At 41.8% G+C, this 15,717-nt stretch overlaps 1 protein-coding gene across 12 annotated transcripts in view; it reads left to right on the forward strand.

Annotated features, from left to right (window-relative positions):
- EYA4 (EYA transcriptional coactivator and phosphatase 4) overlaps window positions 1-15,717 on the forward strand; it is a 390,423-nt gene that overhangs the window by 228,764 nt on the left and 145,942 nt on the right. For 8 of the 12 annotated variants that reach the window (XM_040429159.1, XM_040429165.1, XM_040429163.1 and 5 more), the window contains one exon: window positions 4,061-4,153. The exons of 3 other annotated variants lie outside the window; for them this stretch is intronic. In XM_040429159.1, coding sequence (XP_040285093.1) covers window positions 4,061-4,153 — 93 coding nt within the window. The remainder of the gene's footprint in view (window positions 1-4,060; window positions 4,154-15,717) is intronic. One more of the 12 variants, XM_040429162.1, reaches the window with a different exon arrangement.

Here is a 15,717-nt window from a genome sequence, read left to right on the forward strand (position 1 = left end):
GACTCCTCCCTGGACAGCTCGGAGTACTGCCGTGATAAGGCATCCGCCCTGATGTTCTTGGAACCGGGTAGGTAGGAGACCACGTAATTAAAACGTGACAAGAACAGAGCCCATCTGGCCTGACGTGGTGTCAATCTCTTGGCCTCAGAAAGGTAGGTCAGATTCTTGTGGTCCGTCAGGATGAGAACCGGAACCACCGAACCCTCGAGCAAGTGCCTCCATTCTTTAAGGGCCTGCACGATGGCCAATAACTCCCTGTCACCAATCTGATAGTTGCACTCCGCGGAAGACAGTTTCCGGGAGTAAAACCCACAAGGAAGCAGAGGACCCTCTGGTGTTCTACGCTGAGACAGAAGGGCGCCTACTCCCGTCTCAGACGCGTCCACCTCGAGGACAAAGGGCAACCCAGGGTTGGGATGCGACAGAATCGGAGCCGACACAAAGGCGGACTTTAGGGCCTCAAAAGCTCGGATGGCCTCGAGCGGCCAGACCTGGGAATTACTGCCCTTCCTGGTCAGATCCGTGAGAGGCTTGGCCAGCATGGAAAAGTCCCTGATGAACTTCCGATAATAATTGGCGAAGCCCAAAAAGCGCTGCAGGGAACGAAGACCACTGGGCTGGGGCCACTGTAAGACAGCCGAAACCTTCTCAGGATCCATGGAGAACCCCTCAGCGGAAATGATGTAACCTAAGAAGGTTACCTGGGATCGGTGAAATTCGCATTTCTCAAGCTTACCGAACAGCTTGTTCTCTCGTAACCGTTGCAACACTCGTCTGACATCCAGAATGTGGGCCTCCATGGATTCAGAATATACCAAGATGTCATCCAAATAGACTACCACACACTGCTGCAACAGGTCACGGAAAACATCGTTGATGAATTCCTGAAAGACTGCGGGCGCATTGCACAACCCAAAGGGCATAACCAAGGATTCGTAATGACCGGTCCTGGTGTTAAACGCGGTCTTCCACTCATCGCCCGCCTTGATCCTTACCAGGTTATATGCCGCCCTCAGGTCGAGTTTGGTAAAGACCGTGGCCCCTTTAAGGCGATCGAACAGCTCGGAGATCAAGGGTATCGGGTAAGCGTTCTTGATCGTGATGCGATTGAGACCCCTGTAATCGATGCAAGGCCTCAACTCACCGCCCTTCTTTTTCACAAAGAAAAATCCAGCCCCTGCCGGGGACGAAGATTTGCGAATGTGTCCGCGTGAAAGCGCCTCCCTCACGTACTCCTCCATGGCCTCATTCTCCGCTACCGACAGTGGATAGACTTTGCCACGAGGAGGAACGGCACCAGATTGTAACTCTATGGCACAATCGTATGGGCGGTGCGGAGGTAGGGCAACCGCGCGCACCTTATCGAATACATCCCGGTACTCCTCGTATTCAGGAGGCAACAGAGAGTCCGAGGAAGTACACAGCAACTTGACAGACCCATGGATGCAACTAGCCCCACACTGCGGTGACCACGAGAGGATCTCGACCGATCTCCAATCGAAAGTCGGATTATGCTTCTGGAGCCAGGGGTACCCCAAGACCACCGAGTAGTGTGGAGACGAAATAACCTGGAGGCAGACCGACTCTCTGTGAACGGCACCAATGGCTATTCCCACTGGAAGGGTCTCATGAGTCACGTGTGGCGGCAGAAGGGGTCTGCCGTCTATCGCCTCAAGAGCCAGTGGGGAACCTCGAGCCTGCAGAGGAATGGAATTGGCGGCAGCGAACACACTATCAATGAACAAACCACCAGCACCAGAGTCCACCAACGCCTGGGTCGTCACCGAGCCCCCGACCCAGGAAAGGACAACAGTGATCAGTGGTTTGTCAACACGGGAAACCGGGGACGAGGAGACTCCACCCAAGATCTGCCCCCGACAGGATCTCAGGGTACGAGCGTTTCCCGGACGGTTCGGACATGCCAACCGAAAATGCCCACCGAGACCACAGTACATGCATCGGCCCTCGCGTCTCCGGAGTGCCCTCTCCCCCTCGGACAGGCGAGCAAACCCCAGCTGCATGGGTTCACCCCCAGACAAGTCATCCCCAGGAGGCGTGGGAGGAGAGGGAGGCACGGGTGGGACAGCAAACGTAGGCACCAATCTGTTAGAAGACCTCCGCAGGTTCTCCTTAAAGGAAGGTCTCTCCCTGAGTCTGGTGTCAATCAAAATCAGGAAAGAAATAAGAGACTCGAGCTCAACTGGTAGGTCCTTAGCTGCAACCTCATCCTTCAAGGCATCCGAGAGACCATGAGAGAAAGCAGCGACCAGAGCCTCATTATTCCAGCCCACCTCTGCTGCCAGGGTACGAAACTCAATGGCGTATTCAGCTACGGATCGTGAACCCTGTCTGATGGACATAAGGAGCTTCGCAGCAGAGGCAGCACGAGCCGGCACATCGAATACCTTCCGAAGAGAAGCAACAAAACCGGAAAACTCGGCAACCACCGGATTGTTGTTCTCCCATAAAGGGCTGGCCCAGGCCAAGGCCTTGTCCGAGAGCAGCGAGATCAAGAAGCCCACCTTTGATCTCTCAGTAGGAAAGGCATGTGGCAGCAACTCGAAATAAATGCCCACCTGGTTAAGGAAACCTCGGCACTGAGTTGGCTCTCCCCCAAAGCGCTGTGGAAGAGGGGCAGAACCGGTCATACCCCGAAACACCGCAGGCGCAACAACAGGTGTCGGGGTAGACTCTGGCGCAACAACCGGAGCGGCAGTAGGAGCGAGCCCAGGAGCGACAACCGACCCATCGGCAACGGGAGCGAAATGAGCCGTGCGTTCAAGCAGGGTTTGCAACGCCACAGCGAACCGACCCAACAGGTGATCCTGCTGATCAAGTCTGGCAACCAGCGTGGGTAGCGAGGATGGCCCTGTACCGTCAGAATTCATGGCTTGGTCCTAATGTCACGGAACCATGAACCAGACGTACAACAAGAGATAAGTGAAAATAAGAAGGCTTTATTAAAAATAAAGCTGTAAAGCAAAAGTCTAAACGGATGGTGAAACCGAGCAGAGTCTTTGCGAAGCCAGAGGTCAGGAACCAGAAGGGTAGTCAGACGAAGCCAGGATCAGGAACCAGCAGGGTAGTCAGACGAAGCCAGGATCAGGAACCAGCAGGGTAGTCAGACGAAGCCAGGATCAGGAACCAGCAGGGTAGTCAGACGAAGCCAGGATCAGGAACCAGCAGGGTAGTCAGACGAGGCCAGGATCAGGAACCAGAAGCAGCAGCAGTCTTAGAAGCATGTGAACACAAGAGGACCAAGCAAGGAACTGAAGCCACAGACCTCCTATATATATGAGCTAGGCATCCAGCTCCTCCCAGGGGAAGGAGGAGCCGCAGGGTGGAAGGCTACAAGAAACCCAGGACCCAAGATGGCCGCCAGCACATGTCAAACGAAGGAGAGCAGCAAGCAGGTAAGACCATGACAATGTTCTACATACTGTATTGGGTGTTGTTTTCCCAGCGCAACCCTTCATGGTGTGAATCTCTAACCTGCAAATCTAACATCTTACCCTACGTTCCTACCAATGAAGCACTGCTCTCCCTTCTTCCTCAGTCAAATAAATAGGACAGTTGAAGAAATGTCGGCAACAAATCTGCCATGTGTGAATTTTACCTTTTTGTTCTCATTATTCCCACAGCATGAGTGACACTAGAGATGTCTGGTAGAAGCTACATTTTTCATTGTTCACACTGGTTAGAAAATACAATGAAAACCTAATAATACCCCTCTCACTTGCATTATACTGTACTACTGTGCGTTAGGAAAGTTTGGTGCAGATCATGCAACTGGAATTCCATTAAAATATTTAGTCACAAAGGCCTCCATTTTCCATGCCTTGGAATTGGTTGTTCACTGCTCAAATATGACTAAGAGGGTCCAGTATATAGCATTTCTTACGGCATGTCTGATTTTATAAGTCTTTATTACTCGCTATACTTCCCAAATTTCCTAATATTTCTACTGCATGAGAACTGATATTTCTAGTGAAAGATGGGCATGAGGCCTAGGCTGAAAATTTAGAAAAAGAAACTTATCTCTGCTTATTCTTCTATGTAGTGTCTCTTCTTGCAGTCAAAACAGAGCCAATGAACAGCAATGAAACCACCACCACAACTGGAGATGGATCGCTTGACACTTTTACTGGGTCAGGTAAAGCAATCTGATGACATATTACACACATTAAAGAAGCAGAAAATGTGTAATCCAGACTAATACACATAGCCTCTGAAATCTCAAGTCTGGCAACAGCCTTGTTAAATTTTCTGAAAGTTTCGAAGTGGAATAGGTCCAAAATTTCATGCCTGTAAATGCCTGCAATTAGTTTTCAAGCATAAATTTTCTATAACAGTTAAGACATTGGAGGGAACTTGAGATCTAGAAAATGCAAGGTCTTCACTCTGTGGCTCTTTGCAGATGCAATTTTATTGCTAATGGACACATTTAATTGTGATGCTTTTGGTTTATTATTAAATCGAGGCATGCAATCTCTTAATACTTGGAAATGTGATATTATGTATATAGGACTGGTAGCATGCCAAATGGGATCTATTGTGTGGGAATGCATGCTAAGTAATTAAAAATAAATTCCACTCAGTATATATGTATCTATGGAAACTATAAAAACATTTAATAATTAATATTAAAATAATCAATCATAAAGAGCTTTTCATTGACCTTAAAATTGGGGCCATGATAATTAGTCCATTGCCTAGGCCATTTAACCTCACTGCAGTATGAGGTCAAACAATTTTGACAGTAAAATATATAATTACTTTTTAGCCCCCCACCCAAGCCATTATATTTGGGGACCTGTTCTGCATTTGAAGGAAGCCTGTGCTATCCTTTTCAAAGGAAGCATGCTATATCAGATTTATAGATAATTGTGTTGGAATGAATTGCTTATACTTGTAATGCAAAGAGGTATCTTGCAGAGAAAGAGAACCTTCTCGCTAGTGTCCTCTATTAGAAAGGGCTTCTTTGAGTCAATTATATCAAAACAGCTAGTATGGACCTGAGCACTCACATCTAGATTACCAGGTAAAATAACAATTTATTAAAAATTCTAAAAAATATAAGCATATAAAATTCCAACAAAAAATCTGAGGTAGTTACTACAATTCCAACAATGAAGCTGATGTTGCTGCAGATACATGCAGGTGTATACAGGTGTATAAAAGATGGCAAATATAGATGGCAAAATATAGTGTCTTGTTCTAGATAAAATGTCTTGCTCTGGATAAAAATATATTTAGTGCACTTAATACTGCAGGATCCTTAATGGCATATATCGTCCCTTTACAGGGGTATATTCCTTTAAAAGCAAAGTGATTTGACCCGTTTCTAAAAGCTCAACCACAGTATGTGCAAATGTCCAAATATATTGGCATGAATGTTAGTTCTGTAACACAGCGTGGTGCAGCATAAAGTCCGGCTCTCTGTGGCGTGCCACTGGGCCTAGACTGCCAATAAAAAAGAGGGATGATCATTATGGCAGGTTACCACTGAATAAGGGGCCAAGAGTGAGTCCTGAAACGCGTATGGTCGATACCTGCCCACCCAAGAAGGACCTTTTCATGAAGTTTAATCCTTTACTGGACTTTGTTGGCTAGCTAAACGAACATTCCATCACCCGCCCTTAAGCTCACGTCACGTGACACAGCATGTGATATACCACAAGTCCTACGACTGCTGAGGACACAGATACACTTTTTACCTGCACCGCTTACTGGGAAAAGAAACAAATACAAAAATAGTCTGGAGAGGTAATAGTGGTATTTGCAGTCCAGGCCCAGTGGGACGCCACAGAGAGCCGGACTTTATGCCATACCACGCTGTGTTACAGAACTAACATTTATGCCAATATATTTGCACATTTGCACATGCTGTGGTTGAGCTTTTAGAAACGGGTCAAATCACTTTGCTTTTAAAGGAATATACCCCTATAAAGGGACGATATATTCCATTAAGGATCCTGGGGTATTAAGTGCACTAAATATATTTTTATCCAGAGCAAGACATTTTATCTAGAACAAGACACTATATTTTGCCATCTATATTTGCCATCTTATATACACCTATATACACCTGCATGTATCTGCAGCAACATCAGCTTCATTGTTGGAATTGTAGTAACTACCTCAGATTTTTGTTGGAATTTTATATGCTTATATGTTTTAGAATTTTTAATAAATTGTTATTTTACCTGGTAATCTAGATGTGAGTGCTCGGTCCATACTAGCTGTTTTGATATAATTTTCATTGTTGACGTGGTGGATCAATAGGACCTAGCAGCACCTTCCTTGTTATTGTGGGGTGAGTCAGCATATCAGTTTCTTCATTCTTTGAGTCAATGTTCAACTTTTTAACAAGCCACTTGGAATATGACAAAGAAAAATAGCCAAGTCTCATATCCATAGACAAGCATCCCAGACAGCTGCTTTAGGGTGTTTGACCTTCATCAATAAGGAGTAGAATTCGGTCATTTCTGTTTTCGTAAAAAAATTGTATTCCCCATGATGTGATCATTTTAGAACACCTTTCCTTAGAATTCTGTATTGTGCTGTTCCTTTGTTATTCTTCCTGGAACAGCATGAATAAAATAATAGCATTGGGGCAGATGTACTGTCAATCACTAAGAACACCCACTGAACCCAAATAAGTAAGGATTTACATCACTAAATTGCAAGTTATATTGAATTAGATCACACAAAAATATATATTAATCTTCTCAGCTTTTACCGCTCTGCACCATGCTGACCTGTGCCATAGAACAGCATGTCCACTGTAACATGTGTGCACTAAATGGTTTGTCCTCTAAGGGTACTTTCACACTAGCGTTATTATTTTCCGGCATTGAGTTCTGTCCTATAGGCTCAATACCGGAAAATAACTGATCAGTTTTATCCCCATGCATTCTGAATGGAGAGCAATCCATTCAGGATGTCTTCAGTTCAGTCTTTTTGACTGTTGAGGCATGTAGAGTTATAGAGAGGGCCCCCTAAAGAGGGTTGTGCAGAATCATGAGCTAAATCAAGCGAGGAGAATGGTGGTTCAAAAAATTTATATAGCATAATCTGACTCTACTTGTTGAGTTACAGGAAGATCAATTAGGCAAATGCATAACAAGTAGTGCAAAGGAAAAAAAAGAGTCGTTTTGCAAGTAATTTTCCAAAATTTGCTAGAATCCACTTTTCATTTTTACCTGTTTTGATATATTTCTCCTAAAGCATAAGCATAAAGCTTAACAAAACTTAAATAGCAGAGGATAGCAACACCATTGTCTCCTCATCTGATTTCAGTGTGTTACTATGACAAACTTTGAACGCTTCAAAACCTCAGTCCTTTGGGAATTATTCTGCAGAACAAACTTCCCCTTCATTGAAAGCTAAACTATAACTATATAAGAATGGATGGTTTCATCATGTATACTTCATGTGTATACTTCATATATATATATATATATATATAATAAATCAAATATTTGGTGTGAACACCCTTCGCCTTCAAAACAGCATCAGTTCTTTTAGATAGACTTGCACACAGTTTTTGAAGGAACACAGCAGGGAGATTGTTACAAACATCCTGGATACCTAAACACAGATTTTCTTTGGATGTAGACTTGCTGAAATCCTTCTGTCTCTTCATGTAATCCCAGGTAGACTTGATGATGTTGAGATCAGGGCTCTGAGGAGACCATATGATCACTTCCAGGACTTCTTATTCTTCTTTAAACTGAAGATAGTTCTTAATGACATTGACTGTACATTTGGGGTCATTGTCCTGCTGCACAATAAATTTAAGCTACTAACATTTCTATTTTTGAAAGCATTCTCAATTTGTAACATTCTTTCCACACCTGCCTAAAGCTTTTGCACAGTACTATATATATATATATATATATATATATACTGTATTTTTTGCCCTATAAGACGCACTTCCCTCCCCCCCAAAAGTGGGGGAGAAATAGCTGTGCGTCTTATGGGCGAATGCAGCATTTTGCTGAATTTTCAATGATACGCCACGATGCCGCGCGGCGGGTGTATCAGCTGAGAGGGAGGAGGGGCTGGGGGCCGGCATCTGGTTTTATAATGACAGCGGGGCCCGTGCAGTGACTGTATTCTACTACACAGGCCCCACTCACTGTATATAATCTTATCTATAATTGTAGGCATTATTAATATATAAAAATTCTGAGTAATCAGCACCTGTATTACTTACAAGCGCTCAGTAGCAGAGAGGAGGGGGGAGGCAGGCCGGGAGGACGGGCGCTGGCAGCGTGAGTCACTACGTCATGCGCCTGCGCCGCCCACTTTATGAATGAAGCAGGCGGCGTGGGCGCATGACATAGTGACTCCCGCTGCCAGTGCCCGTCCTCCTGGCCTGCCTCCTCCCTCCTCTCTGCTACTGAGCGCTTGTAAGTAATACAGGCGCTGATTGCCCTGAATTTTTATATATTAACAATGCCTACAATTATAGATAAGATTACATACAGTGAGCGGGGCCCGTGTAGTAGAATACAGTCACTGCACGGGCCGCGCTGTCATTATAAAACCAGATGCGACCCCCACCCCCTGTATTGGGGGTCATTCACCCTACAGGGACACTGTTATGGAGGGGATCTGTGGATGACACATAGCATAAGATGCTATATATGTGTCATCCACAGATCCCCCCCCATGACAGTGTCATCCACAGATCCATATAACAGTGTCATCCAGAAACCCCAATAAGAGCCATCCAAAGATTTCCATAACTGTGTCACCCACAGATCCCCCATAACAGTGTCACCCACAGATCCCCCATAACAGTGTCACCCACAGATCCCCCATAACAGTGTCACCCACAGATCTCCCATAACAGTGTCACCCACAGATCCCCCATAACAGTGTCACCCACAGATCCCCCATAACAGTGTCACCCACAGATCCCCCATAACAGTGTCACCCACAGATCCCCCATAACAGTGTCCTCAACAGATCCCCCATAATAGTGTCATCCACAGACCACCATTAGTTCAAAACCCACCAAAAGCACACCTTTTGGTTCAAAATATTTTTTTTCTTATTTTCCTCCTCAAAAACCTAGGTGCGTCTTATGGGCAGGTGCATCTTATAGGGTGAAAAATACGATATATAGATACACAACCCCAATTAAAAAAAAGTTGTGTAGCTGTGTCAGGGGTGTAGCTAAAGGCTCATGGGCCCTGTTGCAAGAGTTCAGCTTGGGACCCCCTTCCCTCAGTGCTTTGTGGCCAGGGGCAGGGAAGCACATAGCCAAATTGTTGACCTAACCCCTTCCCTCTAGCCAGAGCTGTAACTTGACTAGCATGCACTTTCTCTAGTACTGATGTCTTCCTATGTGGCACAAGGGTCTCTGGGGCCCTCTCAGGCTCCTGGGCCTAGTAGCGACTGCTACTTCTGCACCCCCAATAGCTACGCCCCTGCGCTCTGTAAAATGTAAATAAATGTAAATAAAAAGAGAATGAAATTATTTACAAATCTCATAGCCCCCACATTTGATTCACAATATCATAGAACACTATCAGATGTTGAAAGTGAGATATTTTAACATTTAATGAAAAAAAAAAAAAAAACACATTTAGAAATTGATAGCCTCAACATATCTCAAAGATGTTGAGACTGGGCTGTGTCTACCATTGCACTTCTTCTTAGAAACCATGCTGTTATGATGGATGCAATATGTGGTTTAGCAATGCTAAAATTGCTGTAATAGGCCTTCCATGAAAGACACATTGTCTGGATGAGAGCATACAATATGTTGCTCTAAAACCTCTGTATACTGTTCAACATTGATAGTGCCATTCCAGATGTTTAGGCTGCCCATGCCATAGGCACTAATGCAATCCCATACCATCGGAGATATGAGCTTTTGAACTGTGAGCTGATAATAAGCTGGATGGTCCTTCTCAACTTGAGTCCACATGACACAGCATCCGTGGTTTCCAAAAATAATTAAAAATTTTGATTTATCTGCCCACAGAACAGTTTACTATTTTGCCTCAGTTCATTTTAAATCAGCTTTAGCCCAGAGAAGTCAATAACATTTCTGAATTGTGTTGACATATGGCTTCTTTGCATGATGCAGCTTTTACTTGCATTTGTGGATTGCATGGCAAACTGTGTTCACAGACAATGATTTCTGGAAGTATTCCTGAGCCTGCGCAGTCAGGCTTGTCCCTTGCGCACATATATTTCTCTAGAATCTCTGAAACTATTTAAGATCTTATCTACTGTAAGTCTTCACAATTTAACGCAGATAAACATTTTTCTGAAATGTTCCACAATATTTAGAAGCAGTTTTTTGCAATCTGGTGAACCTCTGCCCATCTTTGTTTCCGAGAGACTCGGCATGCTTTTTTTTTTTTTTTATACTACCTTAATAGCAAATTTCTCCTCCAGCTGTTTTTTTATTATTACCACTTACTTTCCCAGCCTTTTGTTGCCCAAGTTCGAACTTTTTTAAGATATGTTGCTACCATCAAGTTCTAATCTAAATGATTTTTTTTTTTTTAAATCAATATATCATTGATATATCATGAAATTAATAAATCACAAGATATATATATAAATATGTGCAGTGTATAGATTAGTAGATATGAACATTCCGGGAAAAATGAAGAAAAAAAAAAAAGGTTACATACTGACAGGCAGTAACAAAATAATTGATGGTTTCTAAGAAGATGACTAAGAGGAAGGGAGACCTGAGAATAGAGGTCTCCTTTGAAGGTCAGAGATTTGAAAAGGAGGAAGTTCTAAAATATAAACATATGAGACAAGATAGAGACAGTTTAGAAATTAAACACCTAATAACAACATGATAAAGTAGAGAAATATAGTCTACATAATATTAGCTCAATAAAATAATTTTGAATTATAATGATCTGGCACAACTGCCAGATTTTCTCAATATGTATGTTACTTGTAGGGCTGTTATAGCACATTGAATCAATACCTAAACATTAGATAGAGCTCTATATATCCAAGAAACACCACCAATAATCAAACGCCTATATATATTCTTGGCTTGTATATATTTATATATTAAATAAACCAATAAATTGCACATGTTTATTAATTCTATTATTATGCAAATAACCCATTACATGAAGGATGTATGCACTTTTTTTTAATAGATGTTTAATCTCATAAGGAACATGAGTTGAAAAATAACAAAAATAATTCATTATAGTATAAGTATGAAAACTATATAAACCAATCATGAATCCATACACTGATTGTAGCTAAAAAAAAAAATATATATATATATATATATATATATACTGATGTTGCACTCCCAATAGATAATAGATATAGCTATGGCTATGCCACAAGAAATGTCTAATGTAAAACCATAAGAGAAACTAATATAAGCCAGGACAAGAGTTATAATATCAATACAGACCAAGTTGCAACTCAGACCCCTGTATGATTCACTCCGCGGTTTCCTCGTGAGGTAATGAGTGTAGGTGGGAGATGAGTGCTCTGTGTAGTGCCACACTTAATGATAATGAATTACACATGCTAATTACTAACATGGCGCTTGGGTTGCCCGCTGATGCCAGTACAGACCAGACATATGGAGGAAAGACAAAGTACAGTAGCAAATGCGTAAAAAACTAATGTATGTATTGAACACAGTGACCCCACGATGCCTCCCAAATGCTAGTAGCATCTGCCATCTTTTAAGCAGGAATGCCCATTCCATAAATGGAATGCCCATACAGTCCGTATAATTAATATGTAACAAATTAATGGATATAATTATTGAATAATGAAAGTATACAACTACCGAATTAATTTGATAAATTTATGATTAGTCTAAATACAGAATAGTACAAAATAGTAATAATAGTAATAGTACTAATAATAGTACTAGTAATTTAGTGAGAATGGAAAATGTCTCATGTTCTGTGTGTGTGTGTATATATATATATATATATATATATACACACTCACCTAAAGAATTATTAGGAACACCATACTAATACGGTGTTGGACCCCCTTTTGCCTTCAGAACTGCCTTAATTCTACGTGGCATTGATTCAACAAGGGGCTGATAGCATTCTTTAGAAATGTTGGCCCATATTGATAGGATAGCATCTTGCAGTTGATGGAGATTTGAGGGATGCACATCCAGGGCACGAAGCTCCCGTTCCACCACATCCCAAAGATGCTCTATTGGGTTGAGATCTGGTGACTGTGGGGGCCATTTTAGTACAGTGAACTCATTATCATGTTCAAGAAACCAGTTTGAAATTATTCGAGCTTTGTGACATGGTGCATTATCCTGCTGGAAGTAGCCATCAGAGGATGGATACATGTTCTCATTCTGTTTACGCCAAATTCGGACTCTACCATTTGAATGTCTCAACAGAAATCGAGACTCATCAGACCAGGCAACATTTTTCCAGTCTTCAACAGTCCAATTTTGGTGAGCTTGTGCAAATTGTAGCCTCTTTTTCCTATTTGTAGTGGAGATGAGTGGTACCCGGTGGGGTCTTCTGCTGTTGTAGCCCATCCGCCTCAAGGTTGTGCGTGTTGTGGCTTCACAAATGCTTTGCTGCATACCTCGGTTGTAACGAGTGGTTATTTCAGTCAACGTTGCTCTTCTATCTGCTTGAATCAGTCGGCCCATTCTCCTCTGACCTCTAGGCATTTTTGCCCACAGGACTGCCGCATACTGGATGTTTTTCCCTTTTCACACCATTCTTTGTAAACCCTAAAAATGGTTGTGCGTGAAAATCCCAGTAACTGAGCAGATTGTGAAATACTCAGACCGGCCCGTCTGGCACCAACAACCATGCCACGCTCAAAATTGCTTAAATCACCTTTCTTTCCCATTCTGACATTCAGTTTGGAGTTCAGGAGATTGTCTTGACCAGGACCACCCCCCTAAATGCATTGAAGCAACTGCCATGTGATTGGTTGACTAGATAATTGCATTAATGAGAAATAGAACAGGTGTTCCTAATAATTCTTTAGGTGAGTGTGTGTGTATATATATATATATATATATATATATATAAAATTTATGGGATTTTGCACTATTGGTTTCTTGCAAGCAGTTTCCATAAATAGGTTACATTTACTAGACCTTATATATTCAAGAATATTGCAAGTCCATGTACGGTATAATGCACAATCCTCAAATCTATAGATTGATTACCACAAAAAATAAAAAAGTAAACATAAGTCATAAACCATAGACTCAAGGTAAAAAAAATATCAATAAAAAGAGACACTAGGTATTATTAAAAGAAATTAACAGTGATTAGTGGCTTCATGAAATTAATGGATTTGTCTAGAGAAGGACAGACACACTATGTTGTTGCAGATTTTAAACCATCTCTATCATTTATATACAGGGAGTGGTATTGATAAAAAGGGAGTCTATTTTATTTATAATTTCCAAATTAGGCAAATGGATGCAATGTTAGTTGTATGTACACAATATCAATTAATGGGTGAGGAAAACCCATCATGTTCCGTCATGGATCTTCAAAAACGCTTCCATTACAATAATACAACAGCATGCATCCGTCATGAATGTATCCGGTCGTATTATGTCTTATATAGCCATGACGGATCTATCTTGAACACCATTGAAAGTCAATGGGGGATGGATCCGTTTTCTATTGTGTCAGGCGCTTCGTCAAGCAGACAGCAAAACTTTGCAGGCAGCGCTTTGGTGACCGCCTCCAGAGCGGAATGGTGACTGAACGGAGGGAAACTGATGCATTCTGAGTGGATCCTTTTCCATTCAGAATGCATTAGGGCAAAACTGATCAGTTTTGGACCGCTTGTGAGAGCCCATGACAGACAACAGAAAGCCAAAACGCTAGTGTGAAAGTAGCCTAGGCATCTGTCAGCATATTTGTACCTATGAAACTGTCTGACCTGTTGCATGTGCTCTTGGCAGCTCAAGGCATCTGTGTTGGTCCCATTTTTATATGTGACCGCATTGCTGAGAAACATGATGTTTAAATATATGCAAATGAGCCTTTAGGAGCAACAAGGTGTTTTCATTACTCCTAGAGAGTCAGCTCTCTCTGCAACTGCTGCACTCTCTGTACTTTGATTGACAGGACCAGGTGTTATTTCATTTTCAATGACTGGCCCTGTCAAAGTGCAAAGGGCACTGTAGTTGCAAAGAGAGCTGAGCTTCTAGGTGTAACGCCAACGCCCATTCTGCTCCTGGAGGCTCATTTGCATATTTTTAAACATAATTTCAGGGCACATATGAACATCCGGCCAACACAGATGCCTTCAGCTGCCAAGTTCACATATAACAAGTCAGCCGGATTCATACTTACAAACCCTCTGACAGATGCCCTTTAAGGTTGTCAACTGGCCATACATTTACAGTCTATACCCTAGCTGGTGCTTCATAAAATATTGATACAATATTGATCAGTGAATTTTCTGAAGCTGGAGGTTTTTGTACAGATTATTGCGATTATAATTGCCATCATATTAGTATTCCAAGCTATTGACATATCGTGTATCATATTTTTCATTCATTTTAATTTTATGAAAATGTCTAAAAAAAAATTGGCTGTCAATGAAGTTAACCATAAATATGATAAAAAAAACTATGTTGGTAACACTGAGTGATGTGCCATGCAGAGGTTGTAGTTTTAGGTTGGTTTTATGTTTAGTATTTTTTTTTAATTTTTTTGCCTTTTTGCCCCTTTCAACAATTATTGCAGGATTTTTTTTAGCTTTTTTTGTGTCTGGATGTTGCATTAAAGACTAAAGTGAAATTTGAAATTCACTACAGACAAAAGCCTTCTTTTAAGGGAGGAAATGTATAATTCCCCTATGTCTTTTTTGGTGTTAAAAAGTAAAAAAAACCTTGACATTTTTTAAATGCCATTTTAACTTTTTTTAGTCGCAACTAGCATTTTTATGTTGCCCTTCCCATTTTCTTAAAGTGGCCATGGCGAGGGTGGGATGTGAGCCAACACAATCATCATTATTTATGCCAGAAATAGGCATAAATATTGACTGAAATCTGTACTAGATTTCAGGATGGCGAATAGATTGCCAAAGGAGGCATATAGTTCATGATAAGGCTTGTGACTGGTTATAAATTACATACCTCCTCTGGCAGCGCAGGCCCTATCAAGACCTGCATAGCACACATCGGTCTTTATAAATCAGGACCTTAGAGTTTTTGGCTTTTTTTGTCAAAACACAGCCGGGAGATTTATCAAACTGGTGTAAAGTAGAACTGGCTTAGTTGCCCATAGCAAACAATCAGATTTCACCTTTCATCTTCCAAAAGAGCTGTCAAAAATGAAAGGTGGTATCTGATTGGGCAACTAATCAGTTCTACTTTACAACAGTTTGATAAATCTTCCCCAGCATGTTCTAAGTATGGTGTATTTTCAGGACTTTTTTCCTTTGGCATCTCTATTACAGTTGAATAACGGGCGAAAGGCACACCTTTTTAAAATATTACAATAATAAAGGTAAAAAAAATCATAAAAAAAGCAGCACACAAAACAATATGAAGAATACTATGTGTGAAGGAAGCCTAAAGCTTGCTCCTAGGGAAGAAAACTTACCTAAAGAGCAACCAGTAAAGCTTCTTGCATTTTTTTTTTTCTGTCTTGGGTCGACTCGTAAGGTATCCAATAATAGCATAAAAATAAAATAAATCAGGTGCAATATGAACCATAGAAATCTATG

The sequence above is a fragment of the Bufo bufo genome, chromosome 4 (genome assembly GCF_905171765.1).
Source record: "Bufo bufo chromosome 4, aBufBuf1.1, whole genome shotgun sequence".
NCBI classification, from domain to species: Eukaryota; Metazoa; Chordata; class Amphibia; order Anura; family Bufonidae; genus Bufo; species Bufo bufo.